Source organism: Carcharhinus amblyrhynchos, chromosome 6 (genome assembly GCF_965287045.1).
Source record: "Carcharhinus amblyrhynchos chromosome 6, sCarAmb.v2.hapA, whole genome shotgun sequence".
Lineage (NCBI taxonomy): Eukaryota > Metazoa > Chordata > Chondrichthyes > Carcharhiniformes > Carcharhinidae > Carcharhinus > Carcharhinus amblyrhynchos.
In genome coordinates, this window is record NC_137329.1 from 56852630 (window position 1) to 56873366 (window position 20737).

The following is a 20737-nucleotide window of genomic DNA, read 5'->3' on the forward strand; positions in this document are numbered from 1 at the left end:
CAGACAAGATTTTGCCTTCACAAAGCCATGCTGACTCTATTTGATTATATTAAATATTTCTAAATGCTCTGCTTTATAAGAGACTCTAACGTGTTTTAATTAAGGAAGCACTGGCTCCCACAGGTTCTTCAAGATACAATCAGAGTGACAAAGGATTGGCAGGGTGGAATGAGATGTCTATAGGAGCACTGATGCCATCATTCTGCAGGAGTGTTCATAGGAGCACTTGGGAGATGTCCCGATATAGTCAGTCTGTAACGCGCCTCACCCCAATATCACCCCACCTCGGCTGTGTCAATCTGCTCATGTGGTGGGTTCGTTAGAACATTGCAAGGAAATAAGTAATGCAACGCCACACAACCATTTGAATGCAACAGGAAGCATTTTATTTCTAAATAGCTGCTATAACATGTTAGCTGGATATTGTTCCCACACTCTCCATTATCTTACATGACAGTTGCTTTGTAATGGATATATTAACATAGACTTCCACATTATGCAGGAAATGGTGTTCCCCTGCGCACACATCAGTGTCTAGCTTATCCCCATTTTAAAAAAATCACAATTATCTTTATTTAATGATAAAAACCACAGCACAAGTGTCATACGTGAGATGCTCCTTTAGTATTTGCATGATGTGATTTTATTTCATCTTACTCACTTGCACAGCTGCTTATTGTGTGCTTTGTGTCACTTCACTTGTGCAAGTATAGATCATACCCCACAAATACTGATGAAGCATCTTGTACATATCCAAAACCCAACCATCAACAGTGTGAATAGTGAGGAGCTCAGTGAGAATAGTGAGAATTCAGTGAAAATAGTGAGAAACTGCGAATGGGGAGGAACTTGATGAAAATAGAGAGGAGCTCAGGGAAAATAGGGGAGTAATTTGGTGGGAAGCGTGAGTAATGCAGTCAAAATGAAGAGGCACTCAATGAAAGTATTAAGAAATTGAGTGATAATATCGATGAACTTTGTGAGAATAATGAGGAAATTGGTGAGAATAGGGAGGAGCTAAGTGTGAATGGGGAAAAGTTTGGTGAGAATAGTGAGTAACTCGGTAAAAACAGTGAGATACGCAATCAGAACAGCGAGGAACTCAGCATGGCATTCTCCCAACCTGCCAGTGGTGGGTTTTTGGCGGGTGAGCACAGAGAATTCAGCAAAAGCCAAGAAGTCAGAAACTCGCCAACGTGAAGTCCCAGTGGTGCGTTAATGGTGGGTCAGTCTTCCTGCTGGCTGCTCACATGAATGCCATTTGCATTCATTTGTATCTCAAGAATGTTGATGGAAACAGCTGCCCGCTGGCATCCTGTTAGGCCTTTCAATTTTGCGTCTGGCCAGTGGGAAATCACACCAACATCAAACCCAGTTGGTAAAGCTGGCATACACAAGACAGTCCCCAATTCATCTTAGTCTTCGTGATGAGTGAACAGGCAATGTACATCTGCCACATCGCTGTGCTGCCCTAATGCATTGCTCGCCACTCTGCCAGGCAAAACTATTCCTGCCCTCCATCTTCATGTCCAACTGGTCTTCATGGACAACACTGTGCTGCTGGACCGATGGGCTCTCCTATGTCATTGTCTTGGGTCAGTCCTGCACCTGGGGTCGGGGAGTACATGGATCTCCCTTCCTCGGGTGCCACACACCAGTGTCCATCTGGACAATATCTGGTACTGCGGGACTCATACAGCCACCACAACAAAGGCCCAAAGTTCACATGGGGGTGGAGTGCAAGATGAGGCTGGAGGGGGGGGGGGGTGGCAAAAAGATAATGGGGGTTGGGGGAACAATGTGGAAGGAGTGCTGGGGGGCGGGGTGGTTGGGTGATGGCTCACAAAGACAGGCAGAGGGATAAGGTGGTAGATGAAGATGAACAATGGAAGGCAGAATCCCAGCAAAGCTGCGTGAAAAACTCACAAACAACAGGGTCAAAGGGATACCTCATCGTTTACTGAAAGGAGATGGATGAAGATTCTGGATTCAGTGGGCAGATATCCAGGTGAGGTATGGGCACCTCACAGGGAATGGTCTTTTGTGTGGGGGGGTGGGGGGGGTATGCTGTGAATCGGGGAACAGACTTCTTCTTGAGGTTGTTAGTCTTTTCCTTCTGGGTTTCTGACTTCCTGCACAGTCCGGTGAAGACAGGTAGGCTGAAGAGAGAGATATGATTGTGCTGGACTGGTGTTTAAATATGACACTGGGATCTTCAAACCTGTCAGCTGAGGGTGGACAAATCAGCTACCGGCCCACCAGGAAAGTTGGAGGGGAAACTCTTCCCTGCATAATTAATTAGGTTCTGAATGCTGAATCTGTCATGATATCCTGCTATGTCTGTGGGATAGGCACCATTGGAGCAGCCAACACCATATTTAGTCTCAAAATGGAAGAGTTCCGCCCTCAGTGAGAATAGTGAGAAACTCAGTGAGAATAATGAGAACCTCAGTAAGAATAGCATGGAACTTAGTGAGAATGGGGAGGACCTCAGTGAGGGTAGTGAAGAACTCAGTAAGAATAGTGATGAATGCATTGAGGATAGTGACTAACTCAGTGAGAATAGTGAGAAACTCAGTGAAGATAGCAAAGAACTCAGTGAAGATAGTGAGAAACTCAATGAGAATAGTGAGGACATTGGTGAGAATGGTGTGGAATGCATTGAGGATAGTGAGGTACCCAGAGAGGATTTGTGAGGAATTCATTGAGAATAGTGAAGAACACACGTGTAAGTAATGAGGAGCAGGGTTAGAATCGTGAGAAACACAGATTAGTGAGGCGCTCAACATTAATAGTGAGAAAGGGGTTGAAAATAGTGAGAAAAGCGATGCTAATATCAAAGAACAATGAGAATAGCGCGGGACAGATTGAGGATAGCAAAGAATGGAGTGAGAATCATAAGGCATTCAGTGCTAATAGCGGGAAACACAACAGTGAAGGACATGGGAAAGATAATGAAGGGTGTAGTGAGTGTAGCAAGTAATGTGGTGAGAACAAGGAGGACAAAATAGTAAAGCACACGGGCAGATCAGTGCAGACTGTGGTAGGAACAGCAACAAACACAGAATCTAATGCGAACACGCACACTTACATACACACAGGGACATACATACTCGCACATGCATACACTCACAGACATGCACACACACGGACATATACACATACATACACATTCTGACACATACACGCACGCACGCACACACACACACACACACAAAAACACCAAACATTTTAGGCTTGCAAAATAAAAGGATCTCTACCAAAGGGTTATTAAAAGGTGCAGTCCAGTTACAAAGATTTTGCTGTGATTACAGTTGTAGATGCCCACCTCTCACGATGCGTTTTCTCCGGAACAAATTTCCTGTGGTCAGTCTTATTGGAGTCGATCACCTGCACTTGGGCATTGCTTAGGTATTTGGACGCCTCTTGCGACCAGGTGATGTAATCATTTGACCTGTCATGTGACCTCTTCTCCTCTCTTGTATCCCTGGATGCCAGCTCCCACTTATCCGGGCTCTCCACCGGGAAGAAGGCAGAGTAGTGGTCCTCCAGGGACGAGCCCTCATCATAAAACAGCAAGTTCCTGGAGCGGACTAGGCAAGGTAAACAGGAGACGTGGTGAGGATGCTTAACAATCTCGTAAGGTAGTTAACAACAGAAAAACTGTATCCCTGAAGCAGGAATCCAGATAGGCTACACAGATTGGTGCTGGAATTCTCTGACCTCACCCATAGCTGGGACTCTCCAGGCCTGCTGCTGTGAAAGGAGACTTGGCTGAGTGCCAAGTTTTCCATTCTCGCTGGCAGTGGCAATGGGGCAAATACCTGCCTTAATCTGCATGAACACAGAAGGCTTAAGAAATAGGAGCCCTCGAGCAGCTCTACCATTCAATAAGATTACAGCTTGTCTGATTGTGGCCTTAACTCCACTTCCCACCTAGATCAAGAAGCTGACAAACTCAACTTTGAATATATTCAGTGATCCAGTCTCCACTTCCACAACCCTCTGAGAGAATAAATTCATCCTCATCTCTGTCTTAAGTAGGGGACGGTTATTTTGAAACTGTGCCCGTATGGTTTTTCCCACAAGGGGAAACATCATCTCAGCATCCATCCACAGAATGCTTGCCAGAGGAATCACAGCGGGTGGGGGCGAGCAATGGACCACACAAAGCTCTATTGACCTCGGGTGGGATTCTCCAGTTATTGGGGCGAGCGTGGCCGGAGAATTCCACCCCATTGCCGGAATTTTACTGCCTTGCCTGCCCGAGGCTCGTATGATCCCACCTGAGGCCAGCGGAGAATGCTGCTCTGCTCGTCTCGCTCGCCCCGATTCCAGGGCAGATGTGCAGATAAAATTCCAGCCCATATGTTTCAGTAAAATCACCTCTATTGATCTAAACTCCTAAGAGTCTAGGCCCAATCTATTCAACCTTTCCTCAAAAGGCTGAAATTCTCCCATCTCACCTGCTGCGGGAATCACAGCGGCGAGGCAGAAAACTCAGCCAACTATTTAAAGGTATGTTGAGCTCGGGTGGAAATTTCTGGCATTTCTTCATCCCAGGGATCAGCCTGGTGAACCTTCTCTGAAATGCTTCCAATGAAGCAATGTCCCTCCTTATAGAAGGACAACAATTCCTTTCAGTATCAAAGATTAAGGGATGATCTAGCTGGGATGATTAATATGATTAAAGGATTTCATTGTTTAAATACAGAGAAACTATTTTCTCTGATGGCACAAGTCCAGAACAGGAAGGAGTAATCTTAAAAACAGACTTCGGACCGTCTGGGCTGATGCCAGGAAACACTTAGTGGAATTCTGGAACCCTCTCCCCAAAACACATCTGTTAATGCTGTGGATCAATTGAAAATTTCAGGAATGAGATTGATAGAATTTTCTTGGGTAAAGGATATAAAGAGTGGACAATAATGGGGTTGGATGGCATTAAGATACAGATATTTGTCTCTAGTATCTTCTAAGTCTAGCACGGGTGGTAGGGTAGCACAGTGGTTAGTACTGCTGCCTCACAGTGTCAGGGACCCGGGTTTGATTCCCAGCTTGGGTCACAGTCTGTGTGGAATCTGCACATTCTCTCTGTGTCTGCATGTTTCCTCCGGGATATTTGGTTTCCCCCGAAGATGTACAGGTTAGGTGTATTAACCATGGGAAATGCCTGAGATTATGGGAATAGGCAGGGAAGTGGACCTGGGTGAGATAATCTTTCAGAGAGTTGGTGCAGACTTGATGGACCAAATGGCCTCCTTCTGCACTATGTGTGTCCTATAGAAAATCCTCTTTCTGTGCTGATCCATTCTACGAATCTATAACATGGCCAGTGGGGCAGCACGGTGGCACAGTGGTTGGCATTGCTGCCTCACAGCACCAAGGACTCGGGTTTGATTCTTGGCTTGGGCCACTCTTTGTGTGGAGTTTGCACATTCTCTCCGTGTCTGTGTGGGTTTTCTCCAGGAGCTCTGGTTTCCTCCCTCAGTCCAAAGATGTGCAGGTTAGGTGGATGGGCCATAGTACATTACCCTTAATGTCAGGGGGACTAGCCAGAGTAAATGTATGGAAATATGTGGGTGTAGAGCCTGGGCGGGATTGTGGTCAGTGCAGGCTCAGTGGGCCAAATGGCCTCCTTCTGCACAGTGGGATTCGATGATTCTCTGACATTCATATCCGTGCAGCTTTAGAAGAAGCATTAACCCACTGATTATTAATGAATCAACTCCATGATGTGTAAAGCAGAGGGAGTAACCATAGAGGAAATGCAATGTGCTTGCTACCTCTTCCTCCCATATTCCAAAAGACATACTGATTAGGTGCATTGGCCATGCTAAATTCTCCCTCAATGTACCCAAATAGGCCTGGAGTGTGGCAACTAGGGGATTTTCATAGTAACTTCATTGCAGTGTTAATGTAAGCCTACTTGTGACACTAATAAATAAAACTTAAACACTGAATTAAGTAAAATAGTTGTTTCCGCAGCTAAAACAACTATGTGGATACTCTTCATTGTCCTTGCAAGGTAATAAGATTAAGTGCACTCAATGCACAACCAAATATTTCATAATGAATTATAGAGAATGCTTAATCATTCATATATTAATAGAACTGTCATCGACTTCAAATGGTAAAAGTGAAAGGAATATTTACACTTTGGACACAGAGGGAGCACACGGATCTCACAGTCAATGTTGTGAGCAATCAGCATACACCTCATTTGACTTGCCCTTGCTTTATGTGTGTATCACTTCAGTCATACCAGTAGGAATGTGGCAACCCTTCACATGGGCAACAGTCAACAAAATGTCCCATGGGCCACACTCAGAATTCAGATTGGCCACATGTGGCCCCTGGGTTACAGGTTACCCACCACTGGCCTAGTGGGATGGGATTAATTGGATAGTTTTACCAAACAGGAATGGTAGACCGAATGGGGTGGCACAGTGGCAGGCACTGCTGCCTCACAGCTCCAGGGACCTGGCTTTGATTCTGACCTCAGGTGACTGTGAGTTTGCTCATTCTCCCCGTATCTGTGTGGGTTTCCTCTGGGTGCTCCGGTTTCCTCCCACACTCCAAAGATGGGCAGGTTGGGTAGATTAGTCATGGGAAATGCAGGGGGTTATGGGATAAGGCAGGGGAGTGGACCTGGGTAAGACACTACTTTGGAGAGTCAGTGCAGACTTGATGGACTGACTGGCTTCTTTCCACGCTGTAGAGGTTCTAGGGGTTTATATGGAATGTCCTCTTTCTGTGCTGGTCCATGCTATGATTCTATATCATTCCTGTTGGTGCAGCTTTAGAAGAAGCATTAACCCCCTGATCATTAATGAATCCACTCCTTGATGTGAAAAGCACAAAGAGTAACCTCAGAGGAAATACAATTTGCTTGCTACCTCTTCTACAGTGCAGTTAGCTGGGCTGAGATCAAGCGTCCGACAAGCTCAAGATGCCTCATCTTATTAGCTTCAATCTTGTTTGACCTTTTGGGGATCATGAATTGGATTCAATTGAATTTTGAATTTTTTTTTGGAGCAAGCAAGGAATGGATTTGGGTTTGCCCTGATCCTTTGATTTGTCACTTTAAGAATGGCTTAAAATTTTTTTTTAAAAAATCTGTGGACTGAGTAAGATCTTCCATTAGAGGGCACTGTATTCCTCTGAGTGTAGAAAGGGCCAGTGTAAGAGAAGTTTCAAACGAGAAAAGACATCGAGCTCCACAGGACATCCCAGAACATTTCACAGCCAATGATGTGTGGTCGCTGCCGCAATGTAGGAAATGGAACGGCGAACTATAGCACACAGCACCTTCCCAGGGGGAGGACTGGACAATGACAGCAAGTTGAAAAGTCCACCCCACCTGGTCAGTGGGGAAACATCAACAAAATTCACAAGTCCAAAACAGTTTAAAAGTTTATTTATTAGTGTCACAAGTAGGCTTACATTAACACTGCAGTGAAGTTACTGTGAAAATCCCCTCGTTGCCACACTCCGGCACCTGTTCAGGTGCACTAAGGGAGAATTTAGCAAATGCACCTAACCAGCACATCTTTCGGACTGTGGGAGGATACTGGAGCATCTAGAGGAAACCCTCACAGACACAGGGAGAATGTGCAGTCTCCTCACAGTCAGTGACCCAAGCCAGGAATCGAATCCTAGCACTGTGAGGCAGCAGTGCTAACCACCGTGCCACCCCCATATATATAAACAGCTGGAAAATGCTGGAATCACTCAGTGGGTCAGGGCTGCTTCTGAACAATACAGCAAAAAGGAAGTGTAGGTTCCAATGAAACATCAACTCTGTTTCTCTTTCTGCGGATACTGCCTGACCTGCTTCCAGCATTTACTGTCCCTGTGTGAAGCTATTTGGTAAAGGTTTGTGCTGTAAGCAGGACAAAGCCATTATCGGCTAGTGTACCAATGATTGGTGCTTCATTTCACTGCTCTGGTGTATTTCCCTGGGGAGGGGGGAGTACGGGGACAGGAAGGTAGTTAGGGAATGGTTTATCTTTTGGCCAAGCTGGTGAAAATATCTGAGCTCACAGACTGGATTTCCAACTGGGCAGCTTGTTTCACCAGCTGGATAACAGCTCAGATTGCCACTTGGCTGAAATGTCCACATTTCCTGAAGGAGCAGCACAGTTGCACAGTAGTTAGCACTGCTGCTTCAGTGCCAGGGATCCAAATTCAATTCTGGCCTTGAGTGGTTAACTGTGGAGTTTGCATGTTCTCCCTGTGTCCGTGTGGATTTCCTCCGGGTGCTCTGGTTTCTTTCCACACTGCAAAGATACGCAAGTTAAATGGATTGGCCATGCTAAATTGCCCCTTCATGTCCCAAGATGTGAGGCTCAGGTGGATTGGCCATGGTAAATATGCAGGGTTACAGGGATATTTCCTCTGGTGTCAGTGGCTATGAGATGGAGACTGGAACATGGGGAGTGCCTGTTTCTTTCACCAGAAAACTAGAGAGCAAGACATCAACTTTTCAACTGGGTCACAGCATGTGCAAATTCTCAAATCAAAGACCAGAGGAGACAGCCCCACAGAGCTGGACTTACTCTGACTCGTGGTGTAGACATCAGACACAGACAGTGGAGCTGTTTTGACTGTCTGAGAGACGGTAGAAAATTCTGGGAGGCAGGGCATGAAGGAGCCCAGGACTAGAACAAAACAGACCACTACCACCTGTAAGAACAAACATATTGGCTGTTAAAATGATATCTACAAAACCTTCCCTGTTTCAAATACAAGCAAACACTGAACACCTGTCAGCAATCTGTCAGCAGTGAGTGTGTTTATCAGGGACAGGTAAACGCTGGTACAGTCCGTCAACATTGAGCATATTTTATAAAGCACAGCCAAACACTGTAAACACTTGTACAGTCTGTCAGTATTAAGCACATTTTATCAGGGACAGACAAAAACAGTGATTATTGGTACAGTCTTTAGAATGGAGTGTGTTGCAAACACTGATTATTGGTACAGTCTGCTTAAATTGAGTGTGTCCCATTAGGGACAGGCGAACACTGTGATATTGGTACAGTCTGCAGAATTGAGTCTGCTTTGTCAGGGACAGACAAACACTGATTATTGATACAGTCTTCAGAATGGAGTGTGTTGCATTATAGACAGGCAAACACTGATTAGTGGTACAAGTCTGCTTGAATTGAGTCTGTTTTATCAGGAACAAACACTGTGATATTGGTACAGTCTGCAGAATGGACTGTGTTCCATTACAGTTAGGCGGACACTGTGCTTACTGATACAGTCTGTCCATATCTCCAGGTTTCCCTTCGAGTCGCAGACCATCCTGTCTAGAACTTGTATCTGCTCTCAAATTGGGTCAAACTCCTCGAACAGCACCCCCTATTGTTAACAGCACTGTGGATATACCTACACCATGAGGACAGCAATGGTTCAAGAGGCTTCCTGCCACTTTCTCAAGGGTGATAGGGATGAGCAACAAACATGTCAAGAATGTTCCATCCCCACAAAAATATTGTTTTTTTGAAAAACAATGTTTATTCTCTGATGAGGAATGTGAAGGACTTGCTGGTTTGCAGCTGTTGAATTTCCTCATCAGTTTCTCGCGTTAACTAGTTTCTGCTTTGTAAACTGCACTGGGTGTCATGGTTTAGTGATCAATGAATTCCCCCTTTGGGTTTCTGAATGAATCAAGAGGGAAAGTTACAGACTTCTTGGCCAAATTATTTTCACTGCACTGACTGGGCAGCATGGTGGCACAGTGGTTAGCACTGCTGCCTCATAGTGCCAGGGACCCAGGTTCAATTCCCAGCTTGGGTCACTGCCTGTGTGGTGTTTCTGTGTGGGTCCCCTCTGGTTGTTCCAGTTTCCTCCCACACTTCAAGAATGTGTGGATTTGTCATGCTAAATTACCCCTGAATGTCAGGGGGATTAGCAGGGTAAATATGTGGGGATATGGTCTGGGAGGGATTGTTGTTGGTGTGGGCTGAATGGCTTCCCTTTGCTATAGAGATGCCATAATTTTAAGACTGGCTAATATTTAGCTCCAGTGTGACTGCTGAGTGCCTCTGTGGTGGTGACCTTTAAAGTTTTAACGTTTATTTATTAGTCACAAGTGACTAATGAAATGAAATTACTGTGAAAATCCCCTAGTTGCCACACTCTGGTGCCCGCTCGGGTACACTAAGAGACAATTTGGCATGGTTAATTCACCTAACCCGCACATCTTTGAACTGTGGGAGGAAACCGGAGCACCCAGAGGAAACCCACGCAGACATTGGGAGAACATGCAAACTCCACACAGACAGTGACCCAAGCCGGGGATTGAACCGGGTCCCTGGTGCTGTGAGGCAGCAGTGCTAACCACAGTGCTATCATGCCGCTCATGATGTATTGTTGAAGGCAGGTAAAGAGAATCACTGCAATCAATCTCTGTCCTCTACCCATCCCATTGTTATTCAGCTCCCTCTCTGGTCCTAGCTCTTACCATCAGGCAGGTTCCTGTTTGTGTCGATGCCACGCGGCAGGGCCGTGGTACCTTCCCGGCTACCAGTGCCTGCAGTTTCTGCAGCTGCTGTAATAGTGTCCTGAAAGAACAAAAGGCAGGCTTCATCAGTGGGGCACTTTGCCAGTTTTAACACAGTCAGCAGGGCGTTCTGTTGCCCCAGCCTCTCTCAGAAGCAGCCTGCTATATTTTGCCTCATTCTCCGGTGTGTAATAAGAATAACACAGGAAACTGTAAGGGGCCCAGAGACTGGCTGTCAATCTTAATAGCCCATGATCAAAATGACATTGAGATTTTTTTGCTTTCTTTCAGTGTAAATTAATGAGTGAGGAACTAAAATGGAGAGAAAACCTCTGAAGCTAAAATCCTCCAATGACAGATGAAACAATAGCACTGTGTCCATTCACAGTAAGGGATGTTTCTGCTCAGTGACGTAAGTATCAAGACCAACATTTAGAGATTATTTTTCTAATGCAAGTGACTCCTGTTCTCAGGTAAAGAAGCTTCTTGCTTTAACACTAGGGTCCAAATGCCCAGTGTGTAATATTCATGCCTTATTCTCCTTAAAGGAACTCAAGCAACTTCCCATCATCTACCAGTGTAAACACCCATTCCCTCTGTCACCAGCACACGGTGGTTACAGTGTACATTACACAAATCACCAAAACCCCTACAAAACACTTCCAAAACCTGTGACCTCCACCATCTCAAGAGGAGCTGTGACCACGGGAGCAGCATTCCCCCCAAGTCACACACCATCCTGACTCAGATTTGGTTTCTCCACTACCTTGGAGTAAAATTCCCGCAGCTCTCTCTCTCTGATAGCCCTGTGGAGTACCAATGCAACACGAACTTCAGCAATTCCAGAAGAAATAACATTCATGCCATACAAGTGCCAAGCAATGACCATCTTCAACGAGAGAAAGAATCTAACCATCAGCCCTTTGACATTCAATGGCATTGTCATCACTGAATTCCCCACTATCAACATCCTGGGGGTTACCATTGACCAGAAACTGAATAGACCAGTCATACAAATACTATGGCTACAAGAGCAGCTCAGAGGATGGGAATCTCAACTCCTGACTCCCCAAAACCTGTCCATCATCTACCAGGCACAATTCAGGAGTGTGATGGAATATGTCCCACTAGCCTGGATGAGTGCAGCTCCAACAACACTCAAGAAGCTCGACGCCATCCAGGACTAAGCAGCCCACTTGATGGGCACCCCATCCACCACTTTAAACATTCAGTCTCTCCATCACCATCGCTCAGTAGCAACAGTGTGTACCATCTACAAGATGCACTGCAGCAATTCACCAAGGCTCCTTCAACAGTATCTTCCAAACCCACAATCGTTATCACCGAGAAGGACAAGGGCAGGAGCCACCTGGGAACAGCGCCACCTGCAAGTTCCCCTCCAGTCACACACCACCCAGAAAATATACCAGCATTCCCTCACTGTTGTGGGTTAAAATCCTGGCATTCTCTCCCTAACAGGATGTACCTTATGCCTCAGGTGCTGCAGCGTTTCAATAAGGCAGCTCACCACCACCTTATCAAGGGCAATTAGGGTTGGGCAATAAATGAATAATTTTGTAAAAACCACTACCTTTCCAATTTCAATAACAGCTGCTCTGTGGATTGCACAATTCTGCCAGCAGAGGGTACCCTTGTCCACATTAACCATCATCTGAGACCTTGTGCTACCTGCACTGGGAAGGCTTCAATGGCAGTGCATGGGCAGTAGAGTTGAAATACCTGGTGCCTACCTGACTTGCTGTATGCCACAATTTGCAAAAGAGGAGTTGTATTAGCAGGGCAACAGGATCCAAGCAAGTAGCTACATTACCAGTACACCTCTTCACCCTCCTTCCCCAATTCCTGTGAACAACTAGTGAATCAGCGGACTGGCAGTAGTTGGATGTTTGAAGTTTTCTTTGTGTTCTGAGAGGATGTTAAGAAGTTGTGTTTGTTTTGGTTGAAGCAAAGATATCGCTTAAAAAAAAACCCTTAATACCACCATTCACGGTGTCCCAAAGCAGTTAACATTCAGTAAAGTACTTTTAAAGGATTCTAATGTCAGCAAATGCAGCAGCAATTGTCACACAGCAAATTCACTCAAAATAGCAAGACTAGATAAGTGCATGTTAATTGCTGTTTGCTCAGGGAACTCCCTTGCTCTCCTTCCACTCCTGCTGCATTGTGAATTCTCTTCCAATCCACTGGATGGGGCCTCAGTTTAACAATTGGTTCAAAAGGATGGCACCCCCAACAGAAGAACCATGGCATTCCTCCGGTGCCCTGGTCAGTAAAGGTAAAGTCACCATAGTCCCAGATAACCATTGGCTTTGAGGGGAGGAGCTGACTGGAGGTGATTTAACCTGAGGGTCACCACATCTCAGACGTGGGGCAAGATTGAGAAGGTGGGATTGAGAGATGAATAACCTCAGCAGGTACAGGAATTGAACCCATGCTGTTATTTCGCTCTGCATTACAATCCAGGCAATTGAACTAAACTTTATCCCTCAAGCTGCAAAGCTAAAACAGGCTATCAGCTCCTCATTTCATTGGACTTTGTTGTGCTGCTTGAAATGGTGACAGGCACTATATAAATGCAGCTCTTTCTTTCAGACTGTTTTTCTCCTCTCTGTTTAAGGGGAGCACATTGAAGAAAATAGTCAATATTCTGAGTGCGTCAATGTGCTGGGAACCTTGACTATGGATCTACAGGTTGGCACTCTTTGATGCAGTCAGAATCTGCCCCAACATGTAATGTGCTCCAAGTTGGCAATCCTCCTTTCAGAGAAACTCTGCACCACTGGGGTAAAGATGCAATGAGTGGTGCTGTTGGCAGGGTTTTGATGCTACACTATGGGATTGATGGGTTCGTGGCTTCTCTGTCCGTCATCCCCCTGCATCCTGGGCTGTGCCATCAGAAGCAGGATGAGCAGGGATACAGGGATTACCTGGACCATGTCAGATACAGAAGCTCCCTCTGCAACATGGAAAACTTATGCACCCATTGATTGGAGGTGGTGGGGGGGTGGTGGACTCAACCTCAATTTACACCTGACCTGATATTAGGTGTTTGAAGGAGAGTGAAACAGTGGTTGTGGTGTAGTCAGTAGAGCCATTCACACTGGCTGGGTTGGGGTTAAACTGGGTATGAGGAATTGGGGTGATGTGACCCTCCTATTGGACAGGTGAAGAGTAGCATCAACACTGGAGGAGGAAATAGTCCAGCTGTTACTCGGGTGAGGTTAGTGGAAGGGGAAGGAAGCTATACTGTCAACAGTGTAAGCTGGTGGGGTTGCCAAATTCTATAGTAAACCCATTAACCCAACAACAACTTACGTAGCACCTTTCACACCCTGAGGCGTTACACATGAGTGTAATCAGGAAACAAGTGACACCGAGAAGGCAATATTCAGAGGAGCAACGTGGTCAAAGAGACTGATTTTAGGAATGGTCATTAAAGAGGAGAGACGTGCAGAGAAGCACAGGTTAGACACTTCACGTTCGCATCCACTTACCGATTTACATTCTCCAGAGTCTCCACTTTCTTCCAGAGTTCATTGTTCTCTGAGGTGTAGGTTTCCACTCTGCCAAGAACAAAATAACCTGAGCAGGAAGGTCACAGGTACACTTAGCCCCTGGTCACTTCACTTCAACATGGGTGGGAAGGAGGGAGAAGGTGGAATGAATTTGACACTCATTAGAGTGTAAGACTGGGGCCCTAGAATATCCCCAGAATCCAACACCAGTGTACGCATGGCCTGCAGACAAACAGTTTGTCTTCAACCCAGACCAAAGGACAGTCACCTGCAGAGGGAGTCTGTGTGGATTCTCATTTATTTTTAGTTTGGTTTCCTCCTAGTTGGCTGATATTATTACCCTTCTTGGGGTTGAGTGCAGCTTTCACATTGCTAAAATCCTAAATGCTATATTGAGTAGTGGACATAGATTCATGGTGGTGTATTGTCTCGCACAGAAACTTCATATAGTGTCAGCTCCAGCAGAGTACAAAGAGCCTCGGAATGCAATGGTAAATATTAACCCCCATCCCTCCCTCCATCTCCAACAACCCCCCACTCCCAATTCTGCAAACCCTACCATGACAAATCCAACCCCTCATTCACTGAACTACACTGCCAGTTGTCTCATGTGCCATGGTTCTCTCTGAACACAGCTTGTATGGCACAATAGTTAGCACTGCCAGGGACCCAGGTTCAATTCTGGCCTTGGGTGTCTGTGTGGAATCTGCACATTCTCCCCAAATCTGTGTGGGTTTCCTCCAGGTGCTCCAGTTTCCTCCCGTAGTCCAAAGATGTGCAGGTTAGGTGGATTGGCCATGATAAATTACCCCTAGTGTCGAAAGATGTGGTTGGATGGATTAACCATGGTAAATGTGTGGGGTTTACAGTGATAGGGTGGGTGAAGAAAGCCTGGGTAAGATGCTCTGTCGGAGAATTGCTACAGACTCAAGGGGCCTCTTCTATACTGTGGGGACTCTTCGATAAAGTCTTAGCTACACTCTCGCTGTACCAGAGGCTTCATCCTTATCCCCTACTCCCTCCACGATTTCTGAACAAGTCAAAGTGTGTGGCCAGAATGGCCAAGTAAGGAAATAAAAAGCACATCATCAAAGGCAACATGAGGAGTTAAATCTGCCCTGATAGTGGGAGCACTGGGGAGATATCCAAAGGCAGTTCTGGCCAGATGACACGGTGGCTTTAATATTTGTGGAAGGCTACATTGAACATTTCCTCACGCACTAGGGAGTAGTAGAATTGGCAGCAAATAGAGAACTTATTCTTATCATAGCTAGGTGTCCAAGATAAGAAGTGTTAGCTTATTGCAAAACCAAATTCCACAGCTACCGCATACACTTCTGTTAAAATACTCCGATATTCCTAGTCTCACATTGCTGTAAATTTGCCCATGGAGTGGTGTAGAAAGGCTGGTAGGAAAGATTACAAGTGACCCAGCCACGTCTGGGCATGGATCAATTATTCCCAAAGTCTCACTGGCTGGTGAATTGGCCACTTACTTTTTCTCCAGACTGTCCACATATTCCTTCTTCTTCCTCCGACTCTCTTGAGCTGAAATCTGAGCCAGAAAACAAGAGATTGATGCAGAGTCACAGTGTTAGCACTGGGCAAACAGACAACTGGATACAACTAGGAGGAAGGAGTCACTGTCACATAATCATGGCGACTAATTCATAAAATCATAGAATAGAATCATAGAAGGCGGCCATTCGGTCCATCGAGCGTGCACCGACTCCAACAGAGAAGCCCATCCAGGTCCTAGCTGCTAATCCCCCTAACCTACACATCTTGAGACAATAAGGGGTAATTTAGAATAGGCAATCCACCTAACCTGCACATCTTTGGACTGTGGGAGGAAACTGGAGCACCCAGAGGCAACCCATGCAGACATGGGGAGAATGCGCAAACTCCACATAGACAGTCACCAAAGGCCAGAACTGAACCGTGATTCCTGGCGCTGTGAGGCAGCAATGTTAATTCAGTGATGTTCAGCCATTTCCTGACTTCCTCAATGGAATGATGGCTACCTGAGGGTGAGTTACAGGCTGGAATCTAATCGAAGGATTCAGGTAATTTAGAATCATAGAATCCCTACAGTGCAGAAGGAGGCCATTCGACCCATCGAGTAAGTAGTGACCACAATCCCACCCAGGCCCTATCGCCACAACTCCATGCATCTATCCTAGCGAGTCTTCCTGACACTAAGGGGCAATTTGTCATGGCCAATCCACCTAATCAGCACATCTTTCAGACAATGGGAGGAAACCAGAGCACCCAGACGAAACCCAAGCAGACACGGGGAGAACGTGCAAACTCTGCACAGTGACCCAAGTCAGGAATTGAACCCAGGTCCCTGGCACTGTGAGGCAGGATAATTCCAGGCTGGAATCTAATCAAGAGGTTCAGATAGTTTATAAAGAGGATAATAGATATCTGGAAGTAAGTAAGCAGGAGGTGCTGGTAGCTTATATGTAAAGTAATGGAGATCCGGGTATGAGTTAAAGGCTAGAATTTAATTGTGTGGATCAGACAGTTTATATAAATAGAACAAGGATCTGTGAGTGAACTACAGGCTGGAATATAATTGAAGAGTTTTGATGATTCATGTTCAGGATAATGGATATCTCGGAATGAGTTATAGGCTGGGATTTAATCACATAGGTCAGACGGTTTATATTCTGAATAGTGGAGATTTAGGAGTGAGGTACAAGCTGGAATATAATTGACGGTTCAGGCAGAACACACTTTTCCAGTGCAAATGTTATCCTTGGCACTAACTGTAAGGACAATCTGTGTTCGAGGTGAAATGTCAGTTGTATGGAATTCAGCAGATGATGTATAATTGAACAGCAGGAAGTAACAAGCAGTCTGTGTGTATATATATTCTATCCATATATTGCACAGTAACACAAAGTATTTCAATGATGGATTACAATAAATGCTTATGATGTATCAATACACTGCAGTATGTAACATACCATTGTGTAACACAATCTATAATAAAGTTAATTAAATCAAATTATGGTGTAATGCTAACTTAGCATGTCAGAAATAAACCCATGTGATTGGGTGGAGCGCCCATTTTAAGCACCACCCAATAGTTTCAATCAAGAAGGGTGAAGGAAACCCAAGGTTCAATCTGATCCCATCAGTTCCCGTGGGTTTGATTGAAATAGCTGTCTCTGTAGATACCTGTGCACCCCTAAAGATTGAATATATATTATACTGTGGCTATAATTTTCAATTCCTTTGGAACACCGCCTAATTCCAACTGGTGCCCCTTGCAGCCACTGAGGTTTCACAATCATGCCACACTCAGTCTCCTGGACGGATTGTGTGGGGGTGGGGGGCAGTATTTAACTGAGCTGTCAGTATACTATTGGCCAGAATATGGAAATGTGGCACGGTGGCGCAATGATTAGCACTGCTGCCTCACAGCAACAGGGATCCAGTTCAATTCTGTCCTTGGGTGACTGTCTGTGTGGAGTTTGCACGTTCTCCCTGTGTCTGTGTGAGTTTCCTCTGGGTGCTCCAGTTACTTCGGCAGTCCAAAGATGTGCAGATTAGGTGGATTGGCCATGCTAAATTGGCCTTTAGTATCCAAAAATGTGTAAATTAGGTCGACAAGGTATGGGTTTCGGGGGATAGGGAGGAGGAGAGGACCTGGATGGGAGTCTCTTCTGGGGAGTCAGTGCAGACTCAATGGGCTGAATGGCCTTTTTCTGCACTGTACGGATTCTATGGTTCAATGGTCTAACCCAAGGACCAAGTTGGCCATGTTCTTTCTCCGCACTCACTTAAGGGCTTTCTCCTCGCCTTTTGTGAGCGCTTTGGGAGTTTTTTTTTCTTTCAAGGGAGGTGGGTGTCACTGGGAGGACCAAGATTTACTTCCCATTCCTAATTGCTGTTGGAATGAGTAGCTTGCCACAGCATTTCAGAGGGCAATTAAGAGTCAACCATGTTGCTGTGGGTCTGGAGTCACAGACCAGGAAACGATGGTAGATTTCCTTCTCTAAAGGAAACCAATCAATCAGGTGAGTTTTTAAAAGTTAATTTAAAGTTTAATTTTATTTATTTATTAGTCACAAGTAAGCTTACATTAACGCCGCAATGAAGTTACTGTGAAAACCCCTAATCGCCAAACTCCAGTACCTGTTTGGGCACACTGAGGGAGAATTTAGCATGGCCAATGCGCCTAACCAGCATTTCTTTCAGCCTGTGGGAGCAAACCGGAGCACCTGGAGGGAACCCATGCAGACACGAGGAGAACGTGCAGACGTCACACAGACAGTGACCCAAGCCAGGAATCGGACCCAGGTTCCTGGCGCTGTGAGACAGCAGTCCTAACCATTGTGCCTCTGTGCTGTTCCAGTTTGGTTTGGTTTTTTATAACAATGGACAATAGTTTCATGGTCACCATCATTGAGACAAGTTTTTCAATTCTAGATTTATTAATTTAATTTAAATTCCATCAGTTGCTTTAGTGGAATTTGAATCCATGGCTTCAGAGCATTAGCCTGCGCCTCTGGATTCAATGACATTGCCACTACATCATTATCTACCCTTCATTCTATAGTTAGAAACATAGAAACTAGAAGCAGGAGTAGGCCGTTTGGTCCTTCGAGTTTGCTTCACCATTCATTTTGATCATGGCTGATCATCAAATTTGATATCGTGAATCCTGCTTTCCTCCCCATATCCCATGATCCCTTTAGCCCCAAGAGCTATATCCAATTCCTTCTTGTTCTTTACCTTGTTTTTGATTTTTCTCCGGACTCGTTTAAGAGCTTTCTCTTCGGCCTTTGTGAGTGGCAGCTTGGTGGGGATTGGGTAACCCTCGGCGATCAGGGTCCGCTTTTCCTCTTCGGTGAGTAGCAGAGGGCCCGATGTCCCTTGGAGCTTCTGGCAATAGCAAGAGAAGAAGAGCCAAGTTGACCAGTCTGTTTTCATCTCCTCGGTAAATCCCAATACCTCCTGACAATAACATTCTCACTAACTTCCTTCAGATCTTCTTGGGTTTCTTTGGGACTTTGTTGCTTATTTTGGTACTGCTAACTTGACCGGGCCATAAGCCTAATCCTTTTTGTAGTGGTTCTCTTGGCTGGGGGTCATTGGCACAGTGGTAGTGCCCCTACCACTAAACTAGAAGTCCAATGTCAGGACTTGCTGGCCACAGAAAGAGTGTTCATAACAAGGTTCAACTGGCTGATAATAAGCTTGGGGATCCTTCCACCACTTCCCCCAACTATTCACCAAAGAGAAAAACAGTGCAGACGTGAAGATACGCTGAAAAAAAGAGTTCACTTACAGAGCAAGAATTCTACCACCCTGCTCCTCATGGAATCGGAGCGGGCCAGCGGGGTGGTAGAATTCCGGCAAAAGTACATGTCCAGTCTCGAGCGAGGCTGTAAAATCCCACCCTTTCTCTTGTTGATTCTTGTTCAGTGACACCAAGTCGCCTAGGAGGCCCAGTGACTGATCTCTGGGTGAGGAAAGCCTTGAGTTCCCAATCTGTGAGGGACAGGGGAGGGGAGTGGGGGGACCTCAGTGCCCTGCATCAAGCTGAGGGAAATTTGCCAGTGGTCCCTTCCTTGACCACTGTTGTGATCGAAAGTGCATTCTTGAGGCGTGAGCATTTGGGTGAGGATGGAATGGGACTGGACTGTGACTGCCCTGCATGGTCAATCAGTCCACCAACACTCGGTGGTCAAGGTTCACCCATGGATGACGAACATTCCGTTGGGCTACCTTGGAGCAGGAGCGTAGTCTATGGAACTGGTCCCAAGCAATATGCTTCGTCCCAGCTGAGGACACAGAAGTGGTGTAAGGTATTGGTCAGGAAGCGCTGTTTGAGAATTGTAAAAATAAATACACAAATTGCATAAAATAAATAAATTCAATCCATCAAACTGACATCCAAATGATTACTGAAATTCACTGAGGAATAAATATTTTAAAATCTTATGCTCACTGCAGCAATGTAATCTCCTTTTAACTTATTAACCCCTCTTCCCACACATATTGACATGAGCAAGCAACATAGTCTGAATATGGTCATGATCCAAGCAAAACACTGCTTATAGAATGAGTTCCAGGTTGGTCCAGACCACCTCTCTTTAATGAATAACATTGCCTGCTATTTCAAAGGCCTCTGCCGACAAGCCTATTAGTTTTGTAATACAGCTCCATTTCTCCCTCCTCCCTGACATCCATAAATCATTTCCCTGTGCTACTACAATTCCTCAACCATGTTTTTATTGGCTGCTTTCTTCTCTTCTGCAGCCGGCAAGGGGAGTGATCGGGATTCCCTCCCCGGACCTCAGAGCCCAGCAGATGAATAAAAAATAGATGAAGGCTTGCATTTCTATACTGCCTCTCTCTTTCTCTCTCTCTCTCTCTCCCTCCACCTCTGAATGCCCCAAAGTGCCACCCAACAACCAATGGGTCTCCTTTGAAGAGTAATCACATGCTGTAATTTAGAAAATAATGACAGGCAATCTGTGCACAGCAAGATCCCACAAACAGCAATTGTGAAGATGCAAGTGAGGATGGAAAATTCAACGCTTAACCAAATCTCCATTCATTGCAGCAGGACCAGAAAATCCCACTGTAGTGAACAGCTGGAAAATCCCACCCGATGTTTCAGGCATTAGTTGAAGGGTAGATATTAGCCAGGACACTCCCATCTCTT

General features: G+C 45.5%; 1 protein-coding gene across 3 annotated transcripts in view; it reads right to left on the bottom strand.

Moving 5' to 3' along the window:
- Positions 1–363: 363 nt before the first annotated feature.
- Positions 364–20737, bottom strand: part of creb3l1 (cAMP responsive element binding protein 3-like 1) — a 130184-nt gene continuing 109810 nt past the window's right edge. For all 3 annotated transcript variants that reach the window (XM_080190498.1, XM_080190497.1, XM_080190496.1), the window contains exons 6-11: positions 18799–18948; positions 15546–15604; positions 14029–14097; positions 10475–10574; positions 8562–8688; positions 364–3593 (exon numbers count right to left, since the gene is read on the bottom strand). In XM_080190498.1, coding sequence (XP_080046624.1) covers positions 3289–3593; positions 8562–8688; positions 10475–10574; positions 14029–14097; positions 15546–15604; positions 18799–18948 — 810 coding nt within the window. In that variant the 3' untranslated portion in view covers positions 364–3288. The remainder of the gene's footprint in view (positions 3594–8561; positions 8689–10474; positions 10575–14028; positions 14098–15545; positions 15605–18798; positions 18949–20737) is intronic.